Below are 19,442 nucleotides of genomic sequence, written 5' to 3' on the forward strand. Positions count from 1 at the left end.
CTGGGTGTTACTGGTTTCATGAGGTGGGTCCCTGGGGGGGCTCGGGGAAGGGCTGAGGACAAGTCTCCATCTCCTGGGACTGGACGGGATGGGTTGAAGTGGGGGTTACGGCGGGGGGGCGGTATGGTGAGGGCTGCCAGGCTCTGCCCCTTAAAGTCGGGGGCTGGCGAAGGCAGTACCCCAGTCCGGAGACTGCTGCTCATCTGAGAGGGTCCAGAGGGATGGCGGAAGGGAAGCAGGACGCGAGCAGGATGACCAGACCCCTGCGGCGGCCTGCCGGGCTCGGACCGTTCGTCCTGCTGTGGCTGCTGCTGCCCGCACCAACAGGGCGCGGGGTCCAGGCCGGGCGGGCCTGGCCCGTGCCGCCCTGCCCCGCGGCCTGCGAACCCACGCGCTGCCCCCCGCTGCCCCGGTGCTCGACGGGGACAGCGCCGGTGCTCGACCGCTGCGGGTGCTGCCGGGTCTGCGCCGCGGCCGAGGGCGAGGCCTGCGGCGGGCCCCTGGGCCGGCCGTGCGCCCCGGGACTGCAGTGCCGCGCGCCGCGCGCGCCCCGGCCTTTCGGCGGCCGCCCGCTGGGCACCTGCGGCTGCCCGGCGGCGGGGGCGATCGTGTGCGGCAGCGACGGGAGGACCTACCCCAGCCTGTGCGCGCTCCGCGCCGAGAACCGCGCCGCGCGCCTCCGTGGCGCGCTCCCGGCAGTGCCGGTGCAGAAGGGGGGCTGTGGGGACCCAGGTGAGCCGCGGGCGCGCGCTCTCGGCGCCCCCTTCTCGCTTCTTTAAGCAGTGAGTTCCCATCGCCGGGTTCGCCGCCGCCTCCTCCCGGCTGACTTTCCAAAGGGAGTCAGTGCCTCCGAGCTCCCGATTTTATTTCCTCCTTAAGTGTGGTGGCTCAGGGGTAAAGAATCCTCCTGCCAATGCAGGAGACGCAAGAGATGAGGGTTCGATCCCTGGGTGGGGAAGATCCCCTGGAGGAGGGCATGGCGACCCACTCCAATGTTCTTGTATGGAGAATCCCATGGACAGAGGAGGCTTGGTGGGCTACAGTCCATGGGGTCGCAAAGAGTCGGACACGACTGAGCACGCACGCTCCTGAAATTTGGTGTCCGGTTACCGGCTCCCATGTGGTTGCTCCCCAATTTTCTCCCCATAGCTGTTGACCACCGTCTTCCCTTTTAAGTAATTTCCCAATCAGGATGACAGGTCTGGTCTCCTCAAGGTGTATCCTCATGGGGACCCCAGTGAATACACAGAGGGAGACCGTAGAGAGGAAAGGGAGGGAAAGACGGGAGAGAAGCCGAGAGATCTGAGAGGTGATCCTCGATGCGGGCAGGTAGCCAGGGTCCTACTCCTCCAACCCCTGCCCCAAGAATGAAGTATCTCTTCGCAGGGACCGGAAGCGCAGGCTGGCTCAGGAGCAGGTTCAACTTCATCGCCTCGGTGGTGGAGAAGGTGGCCCCATCCGTGGTTCATTTACAGCTGTTTCGCAGGTAAAAGGGGTCGGAGGAGGAAGCTAGACCTCTGGGCTAAGTTTCCTGAGAGCCTCTCTGCTCCATCCACCCCGCCCCCCTACTCCCACCGCATCGGCCCTTCCAGCATCAGTTAGAACTCCCAGCATCACTTAGTCTTAAAAACCGCCCTGAGAAAATCAAGGGGCTCAAAGACCTTGTATGGTCTGTTGGTCGTTTTGCCAAAAGCCCTAGTCATAAGGATTTCTGACTTGCAAATCTGAGGTACTCCTCTCCCTCAGACAAATTCGAGGTCAAATGCAAGAGCCAGGAGGCATCTCAATGGTGATCTTGCCTGGCATCTTCTGCATGAAAGGAATCCCAGACCCAGAGGGCAAGAGAAACTTGTCATATGTCACAAGACCAGTTTGTAGTGGAAACTAGGCAGAGACCAGACTTCCCTGACTCCCTCCCTGCTTGGGTGCTGGATAAAGTGGGGCTAGGTCCACTTTTGCCCCCAGGATTAGGCTTAGTTGCTGAGTCGTGTCTGACTCTTTTGTGACCCTATGGACTGCAGCCTGCCAGGCTTCTCTGTCTGTGGGATTTCCCAGGCAAGATACTGGGTGTGTTGTCATTTCCTTCTCCATGATTAGGTTAGTCCTCTTTGAAGCAGAGGACAGCTGCTTTGAAGAGCAAGAAGGGGGCATTCCTAGAAAAGGAGAGTTGGAATCAGCTCTCAGTCCAGTTCCTAAGGGATGGCCAGGGCATTGAATACAGAGTCCAGTTAACATGGAGAGAATGGAAACAGGGAGAAGTAAAATGTCTGAGGAAACTAGGATGAGAGAGTGTTTGATAAACGCCAGGTTTCTCGGGCCTCCAGACTACGGCGGATGCCCTGATTTGTCCGCCCTCGGCTTATGCTGTTGTCTTGCTGAGACAGGTTGCCTCTTGGCAGTGAGGATGTTCCTGCATCCAGTGCCTCTGGCTTCATAGTGTCTGAGGATGGGCTCATTGTTACCAACGCCCACGTCCTCACTAACCAGCAGCGGATCCAGGTGGAGCTGCAAAGTGGGGTCCAGTATGAAGCCACTGTCAAGGACATTGACCATAAACTGGATCTTGCCCTAATTAAGATTGAGCCAAATGTGAGTCTGGGTATTTGGGGATTTCCGTCAACTTGCTGGTCTTTTCTCACTCATCCGATCACACATCTTTTCTTGGTATATTCGTGCTTCGCTCCCACCTCGGTTCTCTTTCTTTCTCTTTGTCACTCCTTCTTTTGTTTATTTTCTTCTGTGCCCGTCTGTCTGTCCCTAGCAATTTCTATTAACTACACAGCTGTCTTTTTTCTTTCCTTCAGTTCCTTCTCTAACAGAGACTGCTTCTGGGAAACTTATTTCTCTACTGTCTTAGAACACCAGACATGACTGTAATGGATTCCAAGCTGCTAAGATGTGCTTTGAGTTCCTTGCTATGCAAAGTGGTCCACACCCCGGCAGCACTGACATCATCTGAGAAGTGTTTAGAAAACTCAGATCGACTGAATCAGAATCTGCCTTTTCTTATTTTATTTTATTCTCCTCTATAGTGCTATGGTACTATGCTCTCTTTTATTTTTTTTCTCTTTAGTTTTTAATTGGAGGATAATTGCTTTAGAATGTTGTGTTAGTTTCCGCTATACAGCCAAGTCAGTCAGCTATTTGTGTACATATATATATCCCCTCCATCATGAGCCTCCCTCCCACTCCCCCCACCATCCCACCCCTCTAGGTCATCACAGAGCACCGAGCTGAGCTCCTAGTGCTAGACCGAAGCTTCACACCAGCTATCTGTTTTACCGATGGTAGTGTGTATGTGTCAGAGCTACTCTCCTGATTCATTCCTCCCTCTCCTTCCCACCCTGTGTCCACATGTCCATTCTCTAGGTCTGCGAGAACCTACCTCTTAGTGTGATTCCCAAGAGGTTCATGTGCAACAGCAATGAGAAAGACTGCTTTGGGTGACCTCCTTTCTGGTCATGGCTTATTAACTTTGCAAACTCGTGAGCTGGAGTGGGGCTGAGTAAACTGCTGACATCGGTTTATGTTTCATCAATTAACTTCACTTTGTTTACTTATCATTATTTCTACAAGCGGTGATTTTAGATTTTAGAGATGGTCTGATCATCTTAACAAGTGAGAGTCTGGTGTAGTCAAAATGTAAGGAAGAAGCCTCAGGCAGTTGTAGAACCGAGGTGCGTGGTCAATTCTTAGACTGCGGGTGCTAAAATGATAGAGCATGTGTCATATATGTGTTGTACGCAAATGCTGATTGAGTCCATTCTTGATTTATCCACCTCATCCCTCCTCACTCACATACAGACTGACCTCCCTGTATTGCTGCTGGGAAAGTCATCTGACCTGCGAGCTGGAGAGTTTGTGGTGGCCTTGGGGAGCCCGTTTTCACTGCAGAACACAGTGACTGCAGGAATTGTCAGCACCACCCAGCGAGGGGGCAAAGAGCTTGGGCTGAAGGATTCAGACATGGATTATATCCAGACGGATGCCATAATTAATGTAAGTCACGGGGGTGGCTGTCCTCAGCTTGTAAGATGCAATGGCCAGTAAGATCTCACTGGCAATACAGTGAGAACACTTCAGGGTACCTTTGTTTCCCTTCAGCCTTTCAGGGATGTTCAGAGGTCAGGTCTATCCTCGTGGGAGGGATGGAGTGCCATGCTGTTAGCGGTCAGCCTGTGTGATGTGATAATTGGCATCCACAGTACTGGATGGTCTCTTAGGGTCTGTCACAGAGGTCACCGCTGCCATAGGAAGTGGTGGTCCTCTTGATGTTGTTCTTTTTTTTTAATTTTAAAATATTCATTTATTTGTTTATTTATCTATCTGAGTCTTAGTTGTGGCACTTGGGATCTTTAGTTGGGGCATGTGGAGTCTAGTTCCCTGACTAGGGATGGAACTCGGGCCTCCTGCGTTGGTAGTGCAGAGTCTTAGCCTCTGGACCACCAGGGAAGTCCCCTCTTCCTATTGTCCTTTACCTGCACTGATTTCGGAATTGATGATGATGCAGCCTGCCTTTGCCTGCTCTGGGGAACAGGGGCTCACTAGAACAGGCTGCTTTTGATAAACCTCTTTAGGGACTATGTAGACATGACCAGGAAAAAAGTACTGATGGCTTTTTCCAATTCTGTCTTCAGCACGGGAATTCTGGGGGGCCTCTAGTGAACCTGGTAAGTAGCCACGTGTTTTTTGCTGCCTCACACCTCTTCCTAGCTTTCAGAGACTTGACATTTCATGGTGCAGATGGCGATGTTGCTCCTGTGTAGAGATGTGTGGTCTGGTGCTTTTCTCTTATTGCACCGTAAGTAAAGAGTTAGGAAAATTTCAGATCTACGATGGGTTTGTCATCCTGGCATGTGAGCTCATCCAGTTGAGGGTGCCAGAGTTTCCTTCACACCTGCTTACATCTTGTTCATGTGTTCTCTGCTTTCGTTGGACAAAAGTCCTGGGTACTAAACCCAAATTATGTCAAATGACCACTGTACTGTGGAATGTATATCCTTGACGACCTCCTGCTTCTGCATGTGAAGAACTAACTCTCAGCCCAAAATGCTCATTTAGTATTGACCTGCGTAGAGATGATAAAGGCATCAGCAATAGTCCATTGCTCTGTCATGTACTTAATTCTTAAATTTTATTCAACATCCCTGGTGGCAATGCCAGGGTTTCTCGTTGCTCAAATACATGTGACAACCTGAGAGGGCAGTGCAGTCTGAAACACAGCCTGTGACCGTGGCCTCTGAGTCCCTTTGAGTGGGTTGTTTTTGGTTCCTCTTTACATGTTACACTTGCTTGTAGGAGGATGAGTTGGGTGTGAAATCACTGAGCACTTTTTACTTATAACATTGCACGTGGTTTTGGGCCTGCTTTTTCTCCAGTAGACAATGAATTTACTAGAGCGGAGATGAAATGCAGAATTTCAAGTCATACTCCAGACCTATTGAATTATAATCTATATTTCAGTGTGATAGGAAGTCTCTCTCTCTCTTTTTTTTTTTCTCCTGCCCATTACCTAACAAAAGCTAAGGGATGATGAAATTCAGAAAAAGTATTTCCCACTTCATAAATTATGTTTAGGGGAGCTTTGTTCTTAAGGTCAATTTGCCGAATCTTCTGAATAGTTTCATTGAAGTGTGACTGAAAGTCAACAGCTTTTTGCCTTTTCCATGTTTATTTTTAGTCTCATTTAAGGAATGGAAAGGCGTATATTCCTTATCCTCTTATCTGTGTTGAAATATAAACTGTGGTTCACTTTGAAAAATCAATGTAATTGGAGCAAGGGAAAAAAAAAAAGTGAGCTCAGGATTAAAACCCCAAACTCCTCAGTAGGAATCTGTACTGGAGTAGGTCCCCTCTGTAACCTGCCACCCTGCTGGTCCCCTAAGATGCCACCTGCTGCTCCACCCTAAGCATCCCTAAGCTTCTCTCCTTCCTTTGCCTGGGCAGCTGAGCGATGTCCCCTCCTTTGGCAGGATGGTGATGTGATTGGCATAAACACGCTGAAGGTGACTGCCGGAATCTCCTTTGCAATTCCCTCGGATCGCATTCGGCAGTTCTTGGCCGAATTCCATGAGCGCCAGTTGAAAGGTAGGGGGAGTTGGTTCGGACTTTTTTTCCTCTCCAGGCTTCCTGGTGACTCAGATGGTAAAGAATATGCCTGCAATGCAAGAGACCCAGCTTTGACCCTGGGGTCAGGGAAGAAATAGCAACCCACTGCAGTATTCTTGCCTGGAGAATTCCGTGGACAGAGGAGTCTGGCGGGCTACAGCCCATGGGGTCGACAGGAATTGGATGTGACCGAGCAGCTAACACTTTCACTTTTCACCTTTTTCTTCCCCTCCAGTGCTTTTCAGGAGCTCTCAAAGGCCTTACCTGTGGCGAGACACTCCTTCAAGTTCTGTAGAAAACAGAGTTATGTTTCATGTTAGACCCAACTCTGATCACAGTGGGGCCAGGCAGTAATACCGGGGGCCAGGCGCAAGGCCTGGCGTGAGGTGTACCCAGAAATATTTGGATTGAGTTGATGTGGAAAGGAAAACCCGGGGCTGGAAGTGGGGCGGTGAGTCTGCGCTAATGAAGAAGTTTCTCTGAAGCACGTTTGTCTTGGCCGACAGCCTGAGAGGGCAGTTATAATTGGAAGGAATATTCTGTGACTCTGGGTCTTTTAAGCTCTGCCAAAAGGAGAGAGGTCTTGTTGTCAGTAACACATTATAATTTTCCTTTCCAGGAAAGGCTCTCTCACAGAAGAAATATCTGGGTCTGCGCATGCTACCCCTCACGATGAAGTAAGAACGGGCTTTGACTATGTCTGGGTTGTATTTCAGAAGCAAAAGTTACAGATAGAGAGTCTGCACGGGGAAGGTAGAGGATGTGGTCAGCAGCAGAAGAATCACCTACCACTTGTCACGGAGTCGGTGACCGCATCTGCTGGCACCGACGCACTATACTTTCCACTGGACTCTTTCACTTGTGGCTGTATTTTTTTTATTTACTTATTTTTCTTTCGGCTGCACCACGCGGCACGTGGGATCTTCGTTCCCCGACCAGGGATTGAACCTGTCCCCCTTGCAGTGGAAATTCAGAGTCTTACCCACTGGACTGTCAGGGAAGTCCCACTATGGCCACACTTTATAACATCCAGTGGTTCTAGGCTTTGGCACCGAGACTCAGGGGAAGAATGACTGTCGCCCTGTGACCAGCTAGATGGCATCCTTGTCCCCTTGGCGCGAGCCTTGGGCCGAGCAGAGTCCCCGCTGAGAGCTAGGGGCGGGCCAGGGCTAGCTCACTGTGCTTCCTAACCTCCCGGGGAAACTTGTCACTCTTCCTAGCCTGCTTCAAGAAATGAAAAGGCAAGATCCAGAATTCCCTGACGTGACTTCTGGGGTTTTTGTACATGAGGTGATTCAAGGAACAGCTGCTGAAAGGTAAGAGCAGTGCAGGCCCCGGCCCAGGCTCCTCCGTTCTCACTAGATGTGTCCCGCGGTAAACGTAGGATCCAGGGTCCTGTCCTGTACCGTGGGCCCCACCCCCAGCGGCCACTGAACACCTGAGGGGTGTGACTGGCCGACTGCATTTTATGTTTTGTGCATGCTTGTGTGCTAAGTCGCTTCAGTCCTGTCTGGCTCTTTATGACCCTATGGACTGCAGTCCACCAGGCCCCTCTGTCCGTGGGATTCTCCAGGCGAGAATACTGGAGTAGGTTGCCATTTCCCTTCTCCAGGAGATCTTCCCAAGCCAGGGATCAAACCTGCTTCTGTTAAGGTCTCCTGCATTGGCAGGCAGGTTCTTCACCGCTAGCCACCTGGGAAACCCCATTTTGCATTTTACTTAATTTTAATTGATAATTAAAACAAAGCAAAACAGAAGCAATGTAAAATGTTTTTCCATGAAGCATACCTTTTTCTGTTGTTGTTGTTCTGGGAAGATTGCATTTTACTTTAATAACTGCACTGTGGAAGAAATTATCATCAGGTATATGCTGTTTCTAGAAGATTTCAAAGAGTGTAAAATATGTATAATAGTTATTAAAATATGACATGTTAAAATGATATTTTAGATATATAGTTAAGACATTAAAGTACATTTTTATATTATATGTTAGTTTCATCTGTTTAAAAATTACAGAAAAAGTTTTTTTAATGAGGCTACCAGTTCACATAAATTTAAATTAATTTTGCTAGAATTTCCAAATCTATTCTTTTGCTACCTTACTTAATAAGAATCAGAAGAATCTGGAGGGTTAGGAGTTTAGGAACATATTTTAGGTACTTTAAAATCCTGGATAACACTAAAGAATTCTCTGACACTATCAGAGGCCAGCACTAAACAAGTGCATAAAGTGAATAAAGCAAAGGCTAGAGACATTTTGAGAGATTTCCAGTAACTACTGAGAGAAAAGATGACTCGGCGTACAGTTATTCTCCTGGTCTCTCTCTTATGGTTCTTGCATATCCTTCCCTCACCGTTTTTGTTTTTTTAAGAGCTCAACCGTCTGCTTAGATTAAGTTAACTCTTTTCATAGGGCAAGAATCTATAGGGTACTAACTGTTCGGAACAGCTGAGTGTTAGGCTTCCAGTTACTATATTTGACTTGCCATTGGCTTTTCTAGACTTTCTGGGTCCCTGCCCCCATTTATTTTTAACTTTTGGTTCAAGGCCAAAGCTATTTCTTTCAGCTCTTCAGTCCTTGCTCCTCAAAATGTGGTCTGTAGACCAGCAACAATGGCATCAGCTAGAGCTTTTTAGAGTGACAGGAGTACCACTGGAAAAGAATTTGAAAAAGAATAGATACGTGTAGGCGTTACTGAATCACTGTGCTGTACTCCGAAACTAATACAACACACTCCGGTATGAAATAAAAAGTTTAGAAAGAACCAGAATCTGCTTTTTAAATAAGATCTTCAGGGGATTCAGGTGCACATTACATGGTGGGAATTGCTGCTGGCTTGAAGTCTGATAAACTGGAAATATTCCTGGTGTCACCCACTTATAATAGTGATAACAATTCCGATAATAACAGCTGTCATTTTTCAACCACTTACTGTGTCTGGCATCATTTAAAGGGTCTTATGTACTTGTTCAAGCCCCCAGTAATTTTGGGATATAGGTATTATTTTACAGAGGCAGCAAACGGGGTGCAGAGGTTAATTACCTTGGAAGTTACATGATGTGTCAGTCAGAAGGCAGGGATGTGGGACCCGGTTTGGCCCCCGTATTATCCTACTCTTGCGGCTGCTGTTATTGTTTCTGAGAGGCAGAGTGACTAGTAAGAAGATGGGTTTTCAAGTCTGAAACATCCAGGATGAAATCCTACTTTAGCTTCTTACAAGCTGACAGTCGTGGGGAAGGTCGCTTATTCTGTCTGAGCCCTACTTCCCCATATTTGATGCATAGTTTGCATCCAGTAATACTTTACAGGTTTCTTTTTCTACTTACAGAACTATTGAATTAACTTCTTTCTTTGTGCACCATACCAGGCACCAACGCCTCCTCCTATGCCCCCGCCCCCAGCAACTGCCCTTGTTCTCAAGGATTTCTCTGCTTTTAGCTCTATCCTTGAACTTCTCTTCATATGCACTTCCTTTAAATTTGTTTTCGCTTTTCTTCTTTTTTTAAAAAAATAAACTCTACATACCCTGATAATCCTCCCACATTCTGATTTCTTCTCTGGGCTTCTCAGCTTCCTATTCCTCACTCTTTCTTTTTTTTTTTTTTGGGGGGGGGGCTGTACCTCGTGGCTTTTGAGATCTCAGTTCCCTGACCAGGGGTCTAACCTGGCCCCCTGGCAGTGAGAACACAGAGTCCTAACCACTGCACTGCCAGGGAATTCCACCAACGCCCACCCACACCCCCCGCCATTTCCCTCCAATGGTGTCTCCTGCGGTCATTTAATTTGACTTCCGGCCTGTTTTTGACTTTAAGACAGATTGTCCACATGACTATATATTTACTGTGCTGTTTTGTATCTGGAACGTTTTGTTTCTAGAACATATATTCTATGTGAAACAAATATGTTGGAGGCTGAATATAATCACAACTTTGAGGGAAAGAAGCCTAGTATTGGAGCCTTAAATATTTAGAGCTTGGAGCTTGGTGACTGGTTTTTGACTTTATGGAAGCTGCTTCCGTAGTACAGCTCAGCATACCCTCCAGGTCCATAAATTCTAGGTGAAGGTGGGGCAGGTAAGTGGGCTGTCAACATCCCACTGATCAGAGTGTAATTGTCTGGAAAAATATGTATTGCTTGGGCTTTTCACGTTTATTGGTAAGGTTGAGGGTATGTTTCAGGTTAAGTGAGGTCAGGGGTTAACAGAAAAGAAAAGCTCAACTCACTATTCCAAACGAAATCTAACATATGGGAGGAGCAAATTTCATACATATGATTCTGATGGAATATGAATTTTAGAAAGGTGAATAGGGTTGTTGTCCTCTAGTGATTCTGCAGCACATATTAGAACAGCCCCCGTATTTGGAAGTGAAAAGTGAAAGTGAAGTCACTCAGTTGTGTCTGACTCTTTGCAACCCCATGGACTGTAGCCTGCCAGGCTCTTCCAAAAATGGGATTTTCCAGGCAAGAATTACTGGAGTGGGTTGCTATTTCCTTGGGATCTTCCCAACCCAGGGATCAAACCCAGGTCTCCTGCATTGCAGGCAGACTCCTTACTGTCTGAGCCAGCAGGGAAGTGGCACATTTGGAAGGATGGGGGCTATTTCTGGTTCCCTGGTTTGCATGCTTAATGTCAGCACCATAGTAGTGCCTTAAGGGACAGACATTAAATTCTAGATGGGGATTAAGCCAAACTCTTACAGTTTCATGGTCCTTTTTTCTCCCCTCTCAGCTCTGGGTTGAAAGACCATGATGTAATTGTCAGCATAAATGGACTGCCTGTCACCACGACAACTGATGTGATTGAAGCTGTTAAGGCCAATGATTCACTTTCCCTCCTGGTTCGTCGGAAAAGTCAAACTTTGATTCTGACAGTCACACCTGAGATAATCAATTAAGAGCCTTGCTTTAAAGATAAATTATCTAACAAAACCAAAGCTACGTTACCTGGTTTGTATTGAAGATGTGCCAGTGATCGCAAGGGGTTTTAGGATCTCCTTCTTTTAAAGAAAAATGTGTGCTTTAGAACACACATACACATATTCCAGAACCATCAGGTTGGGGGTGTTACAACTGCTGCTAAGGAGCCTAAGGCAAGTAGAAGGACATGGTGCCAGGAAGTCTGGGGAGCTGATAAATTTTTATTTAAAGACAGGAAACAACTGAGAATAGGAAGTTTCTAATTTATCCTTGATGGAAGGACACTTTAGTACTGTAAAACTTCTCTACAGCCATAAACTGGATAAAACACTACACACACACACACACACACACACACACACACACACACACACACCCCTACCAATATTAAGAAACTGATAACCAAAGGAAATCACATTTTTAATATTATTCCTTTACTCAAACAGTTTTTCAGGTTTATCACATTTGGCCAGGGTTTGTAAATACAGAGGATGCTCATCACCTAGAAGTCACACTGAAACTAACAAATTTGGATGGTCACAGAGGAATATAGATTCTCAGGTTGTCAGCTAGCAGTGGAAACAACTCTGGTTCCCAGCAGCTTTTCTGTTAGGAGGGCTTCTATAAAATATTCTATAAAATAGAAACTTTAATAATTTACAGACTTTTACCTCTTTACACAAGTTCTTCTTCCTGGAAACATTCATAATCAATGATTTTGAGTCTGAAAGCTGCCACAGTTTATTTATTTATTTTTTAAAAATAACTTTTGATGGGATTTGTGAATATCTTTAAGGAGTTTTTTTTTTTTTTTTTTTTTTAAGTGTGAGATGAAGCAGGATTTGTGGTTTAAAGTACTATCTTATTTGGGGCAGGATTTCAATTTTAGTTTTCCAGATTTTTCTTAAAAGTGAGTTTTTCTTTTTAAAAAGGGGCATCCTTGAACTCTCTTAAGTTCTATGCAGAAATTTTAAGTTTATGTGCATTTTTCTGGGGAGAAGGTTCAATTTCTTCAGGACCCACAGCAATTTAAAATATACTGCCTTAGACTGTAGAGATTATAAATAAGAATCTATTAATTTACAGTTATGAAGAAGTTGAGGTCAATGTGGTACAGAACTTTCAAGACAAAACAGAATAATCTGTTTTCACTTTTACATAGTTGCCACCATTTAATACCATAAGAAAAGCGGTCATATTAATCAGGGATAATAAAGCTGAAACTTTCAGGAAAACTGCTTCATAATGATAGAGAGTATCCAGTTATTTTAACTGGGATTCCTGGCTTTTATGTCAATTATTATGAGACTAAACTTTGAGCGGTTCTACCTTAATTGCTCCTAGAATTTATATGTTGCCCAAATAGCAGGCTCTTTGTAAACCCCCCTTTTACTTTACACTTAACAGTTCTGTTCAACTCAGATTGTAAGGGATAGGAACTAAGTTTTAAAAACCACAAGTTTAGAACATTTTTTTTTTTATCCCCTGTGATGTGGGAACTCGAAAGCTTGGCTGTCTCTTTCCCTATGACTAACCATTGTAGCCCACAGTGAAAGACTTTGGTACCATGCTTATTTTGACAAATGTGTTCAGTTTCTTTTTGTTTCCCACAAGTCACATCCTAATTCTATCTAGCACTGAGCAGTAAGATCCTTTAAGGAAGAGTCTGTTTTTCTTTCCAAGGATGTGAGGCTCTTCATTTTATATTATGTAATCATGAAGAAGAGATTTAGAGTTACTTGTATGATTTTTTTTTTTTAATCAGTCTATAACATGGGCTTTCTAAATTGGTAAATGATACCTTTTCAATAGGAAAATTCTGCCAAGAGGATAGCTGAACCCGGACATGTCTGGAACTGTTGGCTTTCAAAACATAATTGGACATTAGAGGGAATTACTATACTGGATATATTGCCTCTCAGGAGTAATAATGATGAAACAATAGGGTTTATTAATAGGCTCATTTCAGATGCTCAGCTTTAAGCACAACAGATATTGAGTTTCATTCTACCTATTGAAAATACCCAAACAACCGTTCCAGGTTGGCAACATTCATTCCGCAATTTAAATTCAGAAAGTCAGAATTTCAGCGTGTATTAAAATTTACTGCTGTTTCTACTTCTGCTGGACATTTTCGTTGGTTCAGCTTCTGACCTCCACTGCACGAAGACTCAGGGTCACAAAGGCACAGGCCAAAAACATCCTGTTGGGTCCAACCGCTCCAAAAGGTTGATGACATAGCAGCACACAGAAATAAAGAATAAGGAGACCCTTCTGCAGCTTATAAGTTAAGCACTATCCTTTATATTTTTGGTACATGAGGAAAGGTACAAACTTGATACCCACAATACTGTCTGCTTGTCATTTCTAGTCAGCAAGGTCAAATTTGGGTCGAACACCCACAGTCTGAAGCCACCTTCCTAACCAAACCCATTCTCTCCAATGAGGGAAAATACTGGTCAGGCCTGACATCCAGGAACTCTGAGCCTGCAGAGATGAATCCAAGAGCCTTGCTCTCTGGGCCTCAGCAGCAGCTCTTCTTAGTAAACAGTGCACCAATTGCTGCCATCACTGGGCATCAGGCCTCCAGTGATCAGCAAAATAAGGTCAACAAACCACCAAATCCCAAGTCCTCCAAGGGTCAAGAGCTTCCCCACTGCTGTGCCAGTGTGTCCCAGGCAGAAACGATCTACTCCAAAACATCCCAGGAAGAAAGAGTAGAGCAAAGTGGTTATGAAGTAATGTCCGGTATACCTAGACAGAGGGAATCAAGAGGAAGATGCTTACCACGTGAAAATGAAAACACTTAATGCTTTATTAGTGAATTTCACATAAGTGACAAGATGGGAAGATAGTCCCTGTGACTTCTTACCAACCCCCTCTCCCCCAAAGGAAGACCTCTAGTTTGTCTAGATTCTCAAAAAGGTATTTGCTAAGGTATGGAGGGGGTTTCCCAGGTGGCTCAGTGGTAAAGAACCTGTCTGCAATGCAGGAGACATAGAAGACATGGGTTCAATCCCTGAGTTGGGAAGATCCCCTGGAGGAGGGCATGGTGACCCACTCCAGTCTTCTTGCCTGGAGAATCCCATGGACAGAGGAGCCTGGTGGGCTACAGTCACGACTGAGCGACTTAGCATATGCTCAGACAAGGTATAGAAGACCCAGAGGAACCAATACAGAGTTGGGCTGGATAAGAAACTATTAAGGACATTTACAGCACAGGTATCCTGGTAGGAGTGGTGTCTGGGCGTCCATCCCTTTCTTGAGTAGGCTCCTATCCTGAGGGAGGCTGCAGTTCTGAATGTAGTTCTCTCATGAGGTGTTACCTTCCCTTAAATGAACACTGATCTCCACGTCCCTCTCCTGCTGTTTCATGGCACCCGAAAAATGGGACTTTTTGGAAGGACTTCTGTCTTACATACTGTGATGACATTCAATTGCAGATACTCTAATGGCATCACCTAACTCAGTCACAATTCTCCATCAGCAAATGGTATACATAAGTTCTCTGCCTTCAAGTGTAGTTTACAGAAATAACCCTAATCCATTTTTTAAAAAGTTAATTAATTTTTGGCCGTGTCAGGTCTCAGTCGTGGCACTTGGGATCTTCGCTGTGGTGTGCAGGCTTCTCATTCTTAGCACGCGTGTTCAGTCATTGTGGCACATGGGCTTAGTTGCCCCTCGGCAAGTAGGAGCTTAGTTCCTGGACCTGGGATCAAGTCCACATCCCCTGCATTGGAAGGTGGATTCTTAACCCCCGGACCATCAGGGAAGTCTCAATAACCCTAATTCTTTAAGATAATACTGCTTTTCAGGGAGAAAGGCCCGCACTTTTCATAATAAAATCTTTCCTCCTAAAATTCCACGGCTGTTTTCGAAGGACGTATGCCTATCGCAGGAGTTCTGAAGTTGGATTATCTGTTCCACCTCTTCATTTTGTGGAGGAGGGGACAGAGACTCTGGGTGCCCAGAGGTCCTTTAGCTGATTGGTGAAAGGGACATTTCGAATTCACAGCCTCTGGCCTCCTGTTCAGTGTCCCCTACGTTATCACCCCATTGCTTGTGCCCGTGGAGTATGCACAGCGGTAATCATGCTGCCCTTTAACACTTACGGTCAAAGAAAAAGTCAACATCAAAAGAGGGCAGAACAGCCCTACCTCCATCTAAGTACCAGCTACTCCATGCAGATAGCACTTACTTTATACAAGGTTTGTTCTCTCGGAGGAAGGTCCTCGGGCTGGCACACTCGATCCCCTCCAGGGCCCGGCACTGCACCGAAGTGTGCTCCACATCTCCGTAGGCCTGACCCCCGAACTGCGGGGTGACAACCACAACAGAACAACCACACTAGCCAGAGCGAGCAACACAAACCATCTCTTCATGTGAACTAACAAAAGCTGGCCCAGGACAATAACTATCCTAACGAAGGTGGGGTAAAGCTGTGCTAAAGAGCGAGGAGATCAGTGACATACTTCAAGCGAGTTTCAATGAGTCGGTCCTCCAGGGACATGATTTTAAATAAACTCCTTTTCATTTTCTTTCCTTGTGACTACCTTCTTTGATAATATAGTACAGAAGTTTAAAATCAGTTTCATTAAATGCCATTTTGGATTAGCGGGACACAAGGCTTTAATTAATCCCAGATTTACAGAAGAGAAGAGCACATGAGTGCATATTTGGGAATGGGTATTCAAAAAGTCAATGTGTAGAGACTATCACACAGAGTGAAGTCAGAAAGAGGAAAACAAATATCGTGTATTAACACATACATGTGCAATCTAGAAATATGGTCCTCATGAACCTATCTGTAGGGCAGGGATAGAGACACAGATGTAGAGGATGGACTTGTGGATGTGTATGTGACGGGGGGGGGATAGGAAAGGAGAGGGAGGAATGAATTGAGAGAGTAGAACTGAGACACACACACTACCAAGTATAAAACAGCTAGTGGGAAGGGGCTCTATACCACAGGGAGCTCACCCTGGGGCTCTGTGATGACCTAGATGGGTGGGCTGGGCGGTGGGGTGGGAGGGAGGCTCGGGAGAGAAGGGAGATACGCATACCTATAGCTGACTCACGCTGTTGTATAGCAGAAACTAAAACAACACCGCACAGCAATTATACTCCAATTAAAAAACAAGTCAATGTGCATTTGAGGTCTGTTTTATATATATTACAAATGAACATCGATAGGAAAGAACTCAGCATGTCAACTGACTCAGGACTTTACTCGGGTCTCGAAACTGTGATTTTCAGCTCACATCCATAGTAACGTAATGTATCTATATGTAAGTTTAAATTCCAGCAAAAAATTTCAGAAGACCTCCGACCCTTTGTGTAACTGAATTCTAGCAGAGAAAGCACAGCTGGGTGTTCTCCACTGGCACCTTATTGAGTACTTCCCTACTGATCTTGCTGGAACATTCCTCAAAGGGAAGTGGGTGGAACATGAGGATGTTTACTCTTGCCCCTCCCTTGGGACATGGGGGCCCGAATGCTGACAGGCCCCCAGGACTTCTGGGGGAAGTGACAGTCTGAGCACCTTGACAGGATCAACCCAGTGTTTTAATGAAAATGGGCAAAAGTAAGTATTGTATAGAGATCACTTATTTTTGCCCATTTTCATTAAACACTGGGTTGATCCTGTCAAGGTGCTCAGACTGATCTCTATACGATACTCTGGGCTTCCCTGGTGACTTTGGTGGTAAAGAACCTCTTTGCCAATGTAGGAGATGAGGGTTCGATCCCTGGGTCAGGAAGATCCCCTGAAGAAGGAAATGGCAACCCACTCCAGGATGCTTGCCTGGGAATTCCCACAGACAAGAGAAGCCTGGTGGGCTTGTCCGTGGGGTCACAAAAGAGTTGGTCACGACTTAGTGACTGAACATGAGCATACAATGCTCACTCAAACTTTTATCAATAATTACCCATAGAACAAAATCTTATTGTACTGAAAATACTTCTTTACTTGTGACTGCAGCAAAAGTTGCCTTTTTGGCCTTGTTACTTTCAGGTGTATTTCCCTGTGTCTGATTTAGTAACAAAGAATATTTCCCCATAATTCTCTTATAGCTGACGGTGTCCTGACTTGCATTATGCAGCATAAAATAACATAATGGTGAGTCCACAGAGGGGAGGAAGTATGTAAACTTGGTTGGTTCTGGGGAGACTGACTAGGAAGCATGCGTCCAGCTTCAGGGATATTATTAATGGAACTGAAGGGCTTCTTTTCATTCTAAGAGGCCACTGTTATCCAAGGCTGCTCCTGAATGCTACAACCCCCTACAAAGACATATAATGATGAAAAGTGAAAGTGTCAGTCGCTCAGTGTGTCTAACTCTTTGTGACCCCATGGGCTGTAGCCCACCAGGGGACAGCCCTCCTCTGTCCATGGGGATCTCCAGGCAAGAATACTGGAGTGGGTTGCCCTTTCCTTCTCCAGGGGATCTTCCTAACCCAGGGATGGAACTCGGGTCTCCTGTGTTAGCAGGCGGAGTCTTTACCACTGAGCCACCAGGGAAGTATACTGATAGGCCTGATCTATTTCCTAAGGACGTGGTGGAAACTGCTTGCCTAGTGAAAAGAAAGGTCATTGGCAAGAGGAGCTTTGCCCCAAATGCATATGTAACGAAGATAGTGCTCAACCCAGCATCAGTTTTAGAAATTGCATAAACCTTCCTTTTGCTCTTTCAGGAAAGTACGTGCCTTGAAGGGTAGTCAGGGGTGATATCTGAGCTTCAAATCTGTCCAATCACAATGGCCAAAGGAACCAAAGACAGATTGGTCTTTGCACCTGAGTAGTTTGGGCACAGAGCCTGCTTCTTTCTGAGAAGACTAAATGTCTTGTTCAGCCACTGACCCTGACCATGCTGGAAATTTTCAGTAACAGTCATTTCAATGAATTAAAAAAAAAAAAAAACCTCCTCATACTTTTCTGTAATAGCATTTAGGCAATATTGCTTCTCTATGGAAGAGTTTGCTTATAAAACCAAACAAAAACCCACCTTGAGACAACCATAACCAAGTTCCTGGGATGCTGTTGCGTTTCCAACATGATCCACTGGGTCTTCACATTCTATAAATTCATCGGGTCTGTAAATCACCAGTAAGGTCATCATTAAGGTCTTTCTAAATGGCTGTTTACATGTATGTAGTCATAACGGGCAAGAGACATTTCTGCCAATTTTCTGGGGGTTATCCCTCTGAGTCTTCCCCAAGACAAGAGATGCTGTCAATTAGGCTGAAGGACAGCAGGCCAAACAGCCATCCAGTGGCCCTTTGGTTGGGGCGGGGTGGGGATGAGGGGTGTTTCTGGTCCTTTTTCAACAGCGATTCTACCTCTGCCTAGGCTTCATCTCTTCCCTAGGCAAACAGCCACAAGGCTGTGGGGGCAAAATCCAGGCCAAAGGATTATTTTTGAAATAATCCTTTTCTTATTTGACTTAAAAGAGACGTTGAAAGTTTTGACTTGGTTCTGCAACGCTAAGGTTACTGCTTTTATTTTTTAAGTAGGTGCCATGTAGAGACGAGTGATTTACTCCACTTGTGCACCACTCAGTACCAGCACGAACGAGGGTGTCTCCTTCGGCTAAAGGGAGCAGGTACAACCTCGTACCCTTCTTCCGCAGGCTATATAATGTCACTGTTCCCTAGTTCTCCTCTTTGGGGAGCCCAAAGGATCAGCCACCGACACAGAGGGGTTTTCCCCTGCAGCAGTGCGTTAAGTGAGACATCTGTCATGGTTATTTTCCTCCCGCATGTCGACGATCAGGTAGGTCCTCCAGGTGGAGAGGGACTCGGGGGGAAAAATAAAGAAGCCTCCCTCCCCCCGTCCCCCCGCACAACCCCCGTGTATCCCAGGGCCCTCCATCTCCATCTCCACCCGCCTCGACGACCCGGTAGCTTACAGGTAAGAGCAAAGGATGACTGGAGAGTGGGGGTCGCCATACTCCCAGCTCGAAGCGCCCGGGGAGCTCTCCGGGTGGGCGGCGCCAGCGGATGTGAGCTCGGGCTCGGCGGTGGCGTTGTGAGAGTGGCTCCGAGACACACAATGCAGCAGCAGTAGATTCCCCAGCAGCAGAGCCGCCTGGCCGCACAGAAGCAAGTAGCTCACCGGGCAACCCCCCAGCACCATCTTCCCGGGCGCAGAGGCGGAGATTCGGGCTCAGAACCCCCGCCCCAAGCCGGCAACCGCGGACCCAAGCACTGCCTGGTCAAGGCCTCTCCGCGGAGCCCCACGCCTCGATGCGAAACAGCCAATAGGAGCCCAGATTTTTACGTCCCGCCCAACTCAGACAGCCAATAAGGAAAGGCTGCGCAGGAGGCGGGGCTGCGTTTCGTTTCTGCGGGTCAATTCCGCTTCTGGGGCTCACGCTCCTCCTCCTTTTCCGTGACGAGTGCTTCTTCCAGTAGGCTC

At 46.5% G+C, this 19,442-nt stretch overlaps 2 protein-coding genes across 2 annotated transcripts; one reads left to right on the forward strand and one right to left on the reverse strand.

The window, feature by feature from the left end:
* Positions 1-201: 201 nt before the first annotated feature.
* On the forward strand, positions 202-11,043 carry HTRA4 (HtrA serine peptidase 4). The gene is made up of 9 exons (XM_043893435.1): positions 202-732; positions 1,387-1,486; positions 2,385-2,589; positions 3,805-3,999; positions 4,638-4,670; positions 5,973-6,087; positions 6,728-6,785; positions 7,329-7,424; positions 10,839-11,043. Exons 1-9 carry the CDS (start codon positions 222-224, stop codon positions 11,002-11,004), a joined length of 1,479 nt encoding a protein of 492 aa, XP_043749370.1. The 5' UTR covers positions 202-221; the 3' UTR covers positions 11,005-11,043.
* Positions 11,044-11,438: 395 nt separating this feature from the next.
* Positions 11,439-19,383, reverse strand: TM2D2 (TM2 domain containing 2). Its single transcript, XM_043893436.1, has 4 exons — positions 18,934-19,383; positions 18,031-18,118; positions 15,225-15,340; positions 11,439-13,780 (listed from the first exon to the last, which is right to left on the reverse strand). Exons 1-4 carry the CDS (start codon positions 19,158-19,160, stop codon positions 13,567-13,569), a joined length of 645 nt encoding a protein of 214 aa, XP_043749371.1. The 5' UTR covers positions 19,161-19,383; the 3' UTR covers positions 11,439-13,566.
* Between the last annotated feature and the right edge of the window lie 59 nt (positions 19,384-19,442).

Source organism: Cervus elaphus, chromosome 32 (genome assembly GCF_910594005.1).
Source record: "Cervus elaphus chromosome 32, mCerEla1.1, whole genome shotgun sequence".
Taxonomy (NCBI): domain Eukaryota; kingdom Metazoa; phylum Chordata; class Mammalia; order Artiodactyla; family Cervidae; genus Cervus; species Cervus elaphus.

Coding starts and splice junctions, on each gene's coding strand:
- HTRA4 (XM_043893435.1), top strand. CDS start 222: ATGGCGGAAGGGAAGCAGGACGCGAGCAGGATGACCAGACCCCTGCGG. Junction 1,487..2,384: donor CATTTACAGCTGTTTCGCAG/GTAAAAGGGGTC, acceptor TTGCTGAGACAG/GTTGCCTCTTGGCAGTGAGG. Junction 4,671..5,972: donor GGGGGCCTCTAGTGAACCTG/GTAAGTAGCCAC, acceptor CTCCTTTGGCAG/GATGGTGATGTGATTGGCAT.
- TM2D2 (XM_043893436.1), bottom strand. CDS start 19,160: ATGGTGCTGGGGGGTTGCCCGGTGAGCTACTTGCTTCTGTGCGGCCAG. Junction 18,119..18,933: donor GTCATCCTTTGCTCTTACCT/GTAAGCTACCGG, acceptor GGTGATTTACAG/ACCCGATGAATTTATAGAAT. Junction 13,781..15,224: donor GAGAACAAACCTTGTATAAA/GTAAGTGCTATC, acceptor CCCTCTGTCTAG/GTATACCGGACATTACTTCA.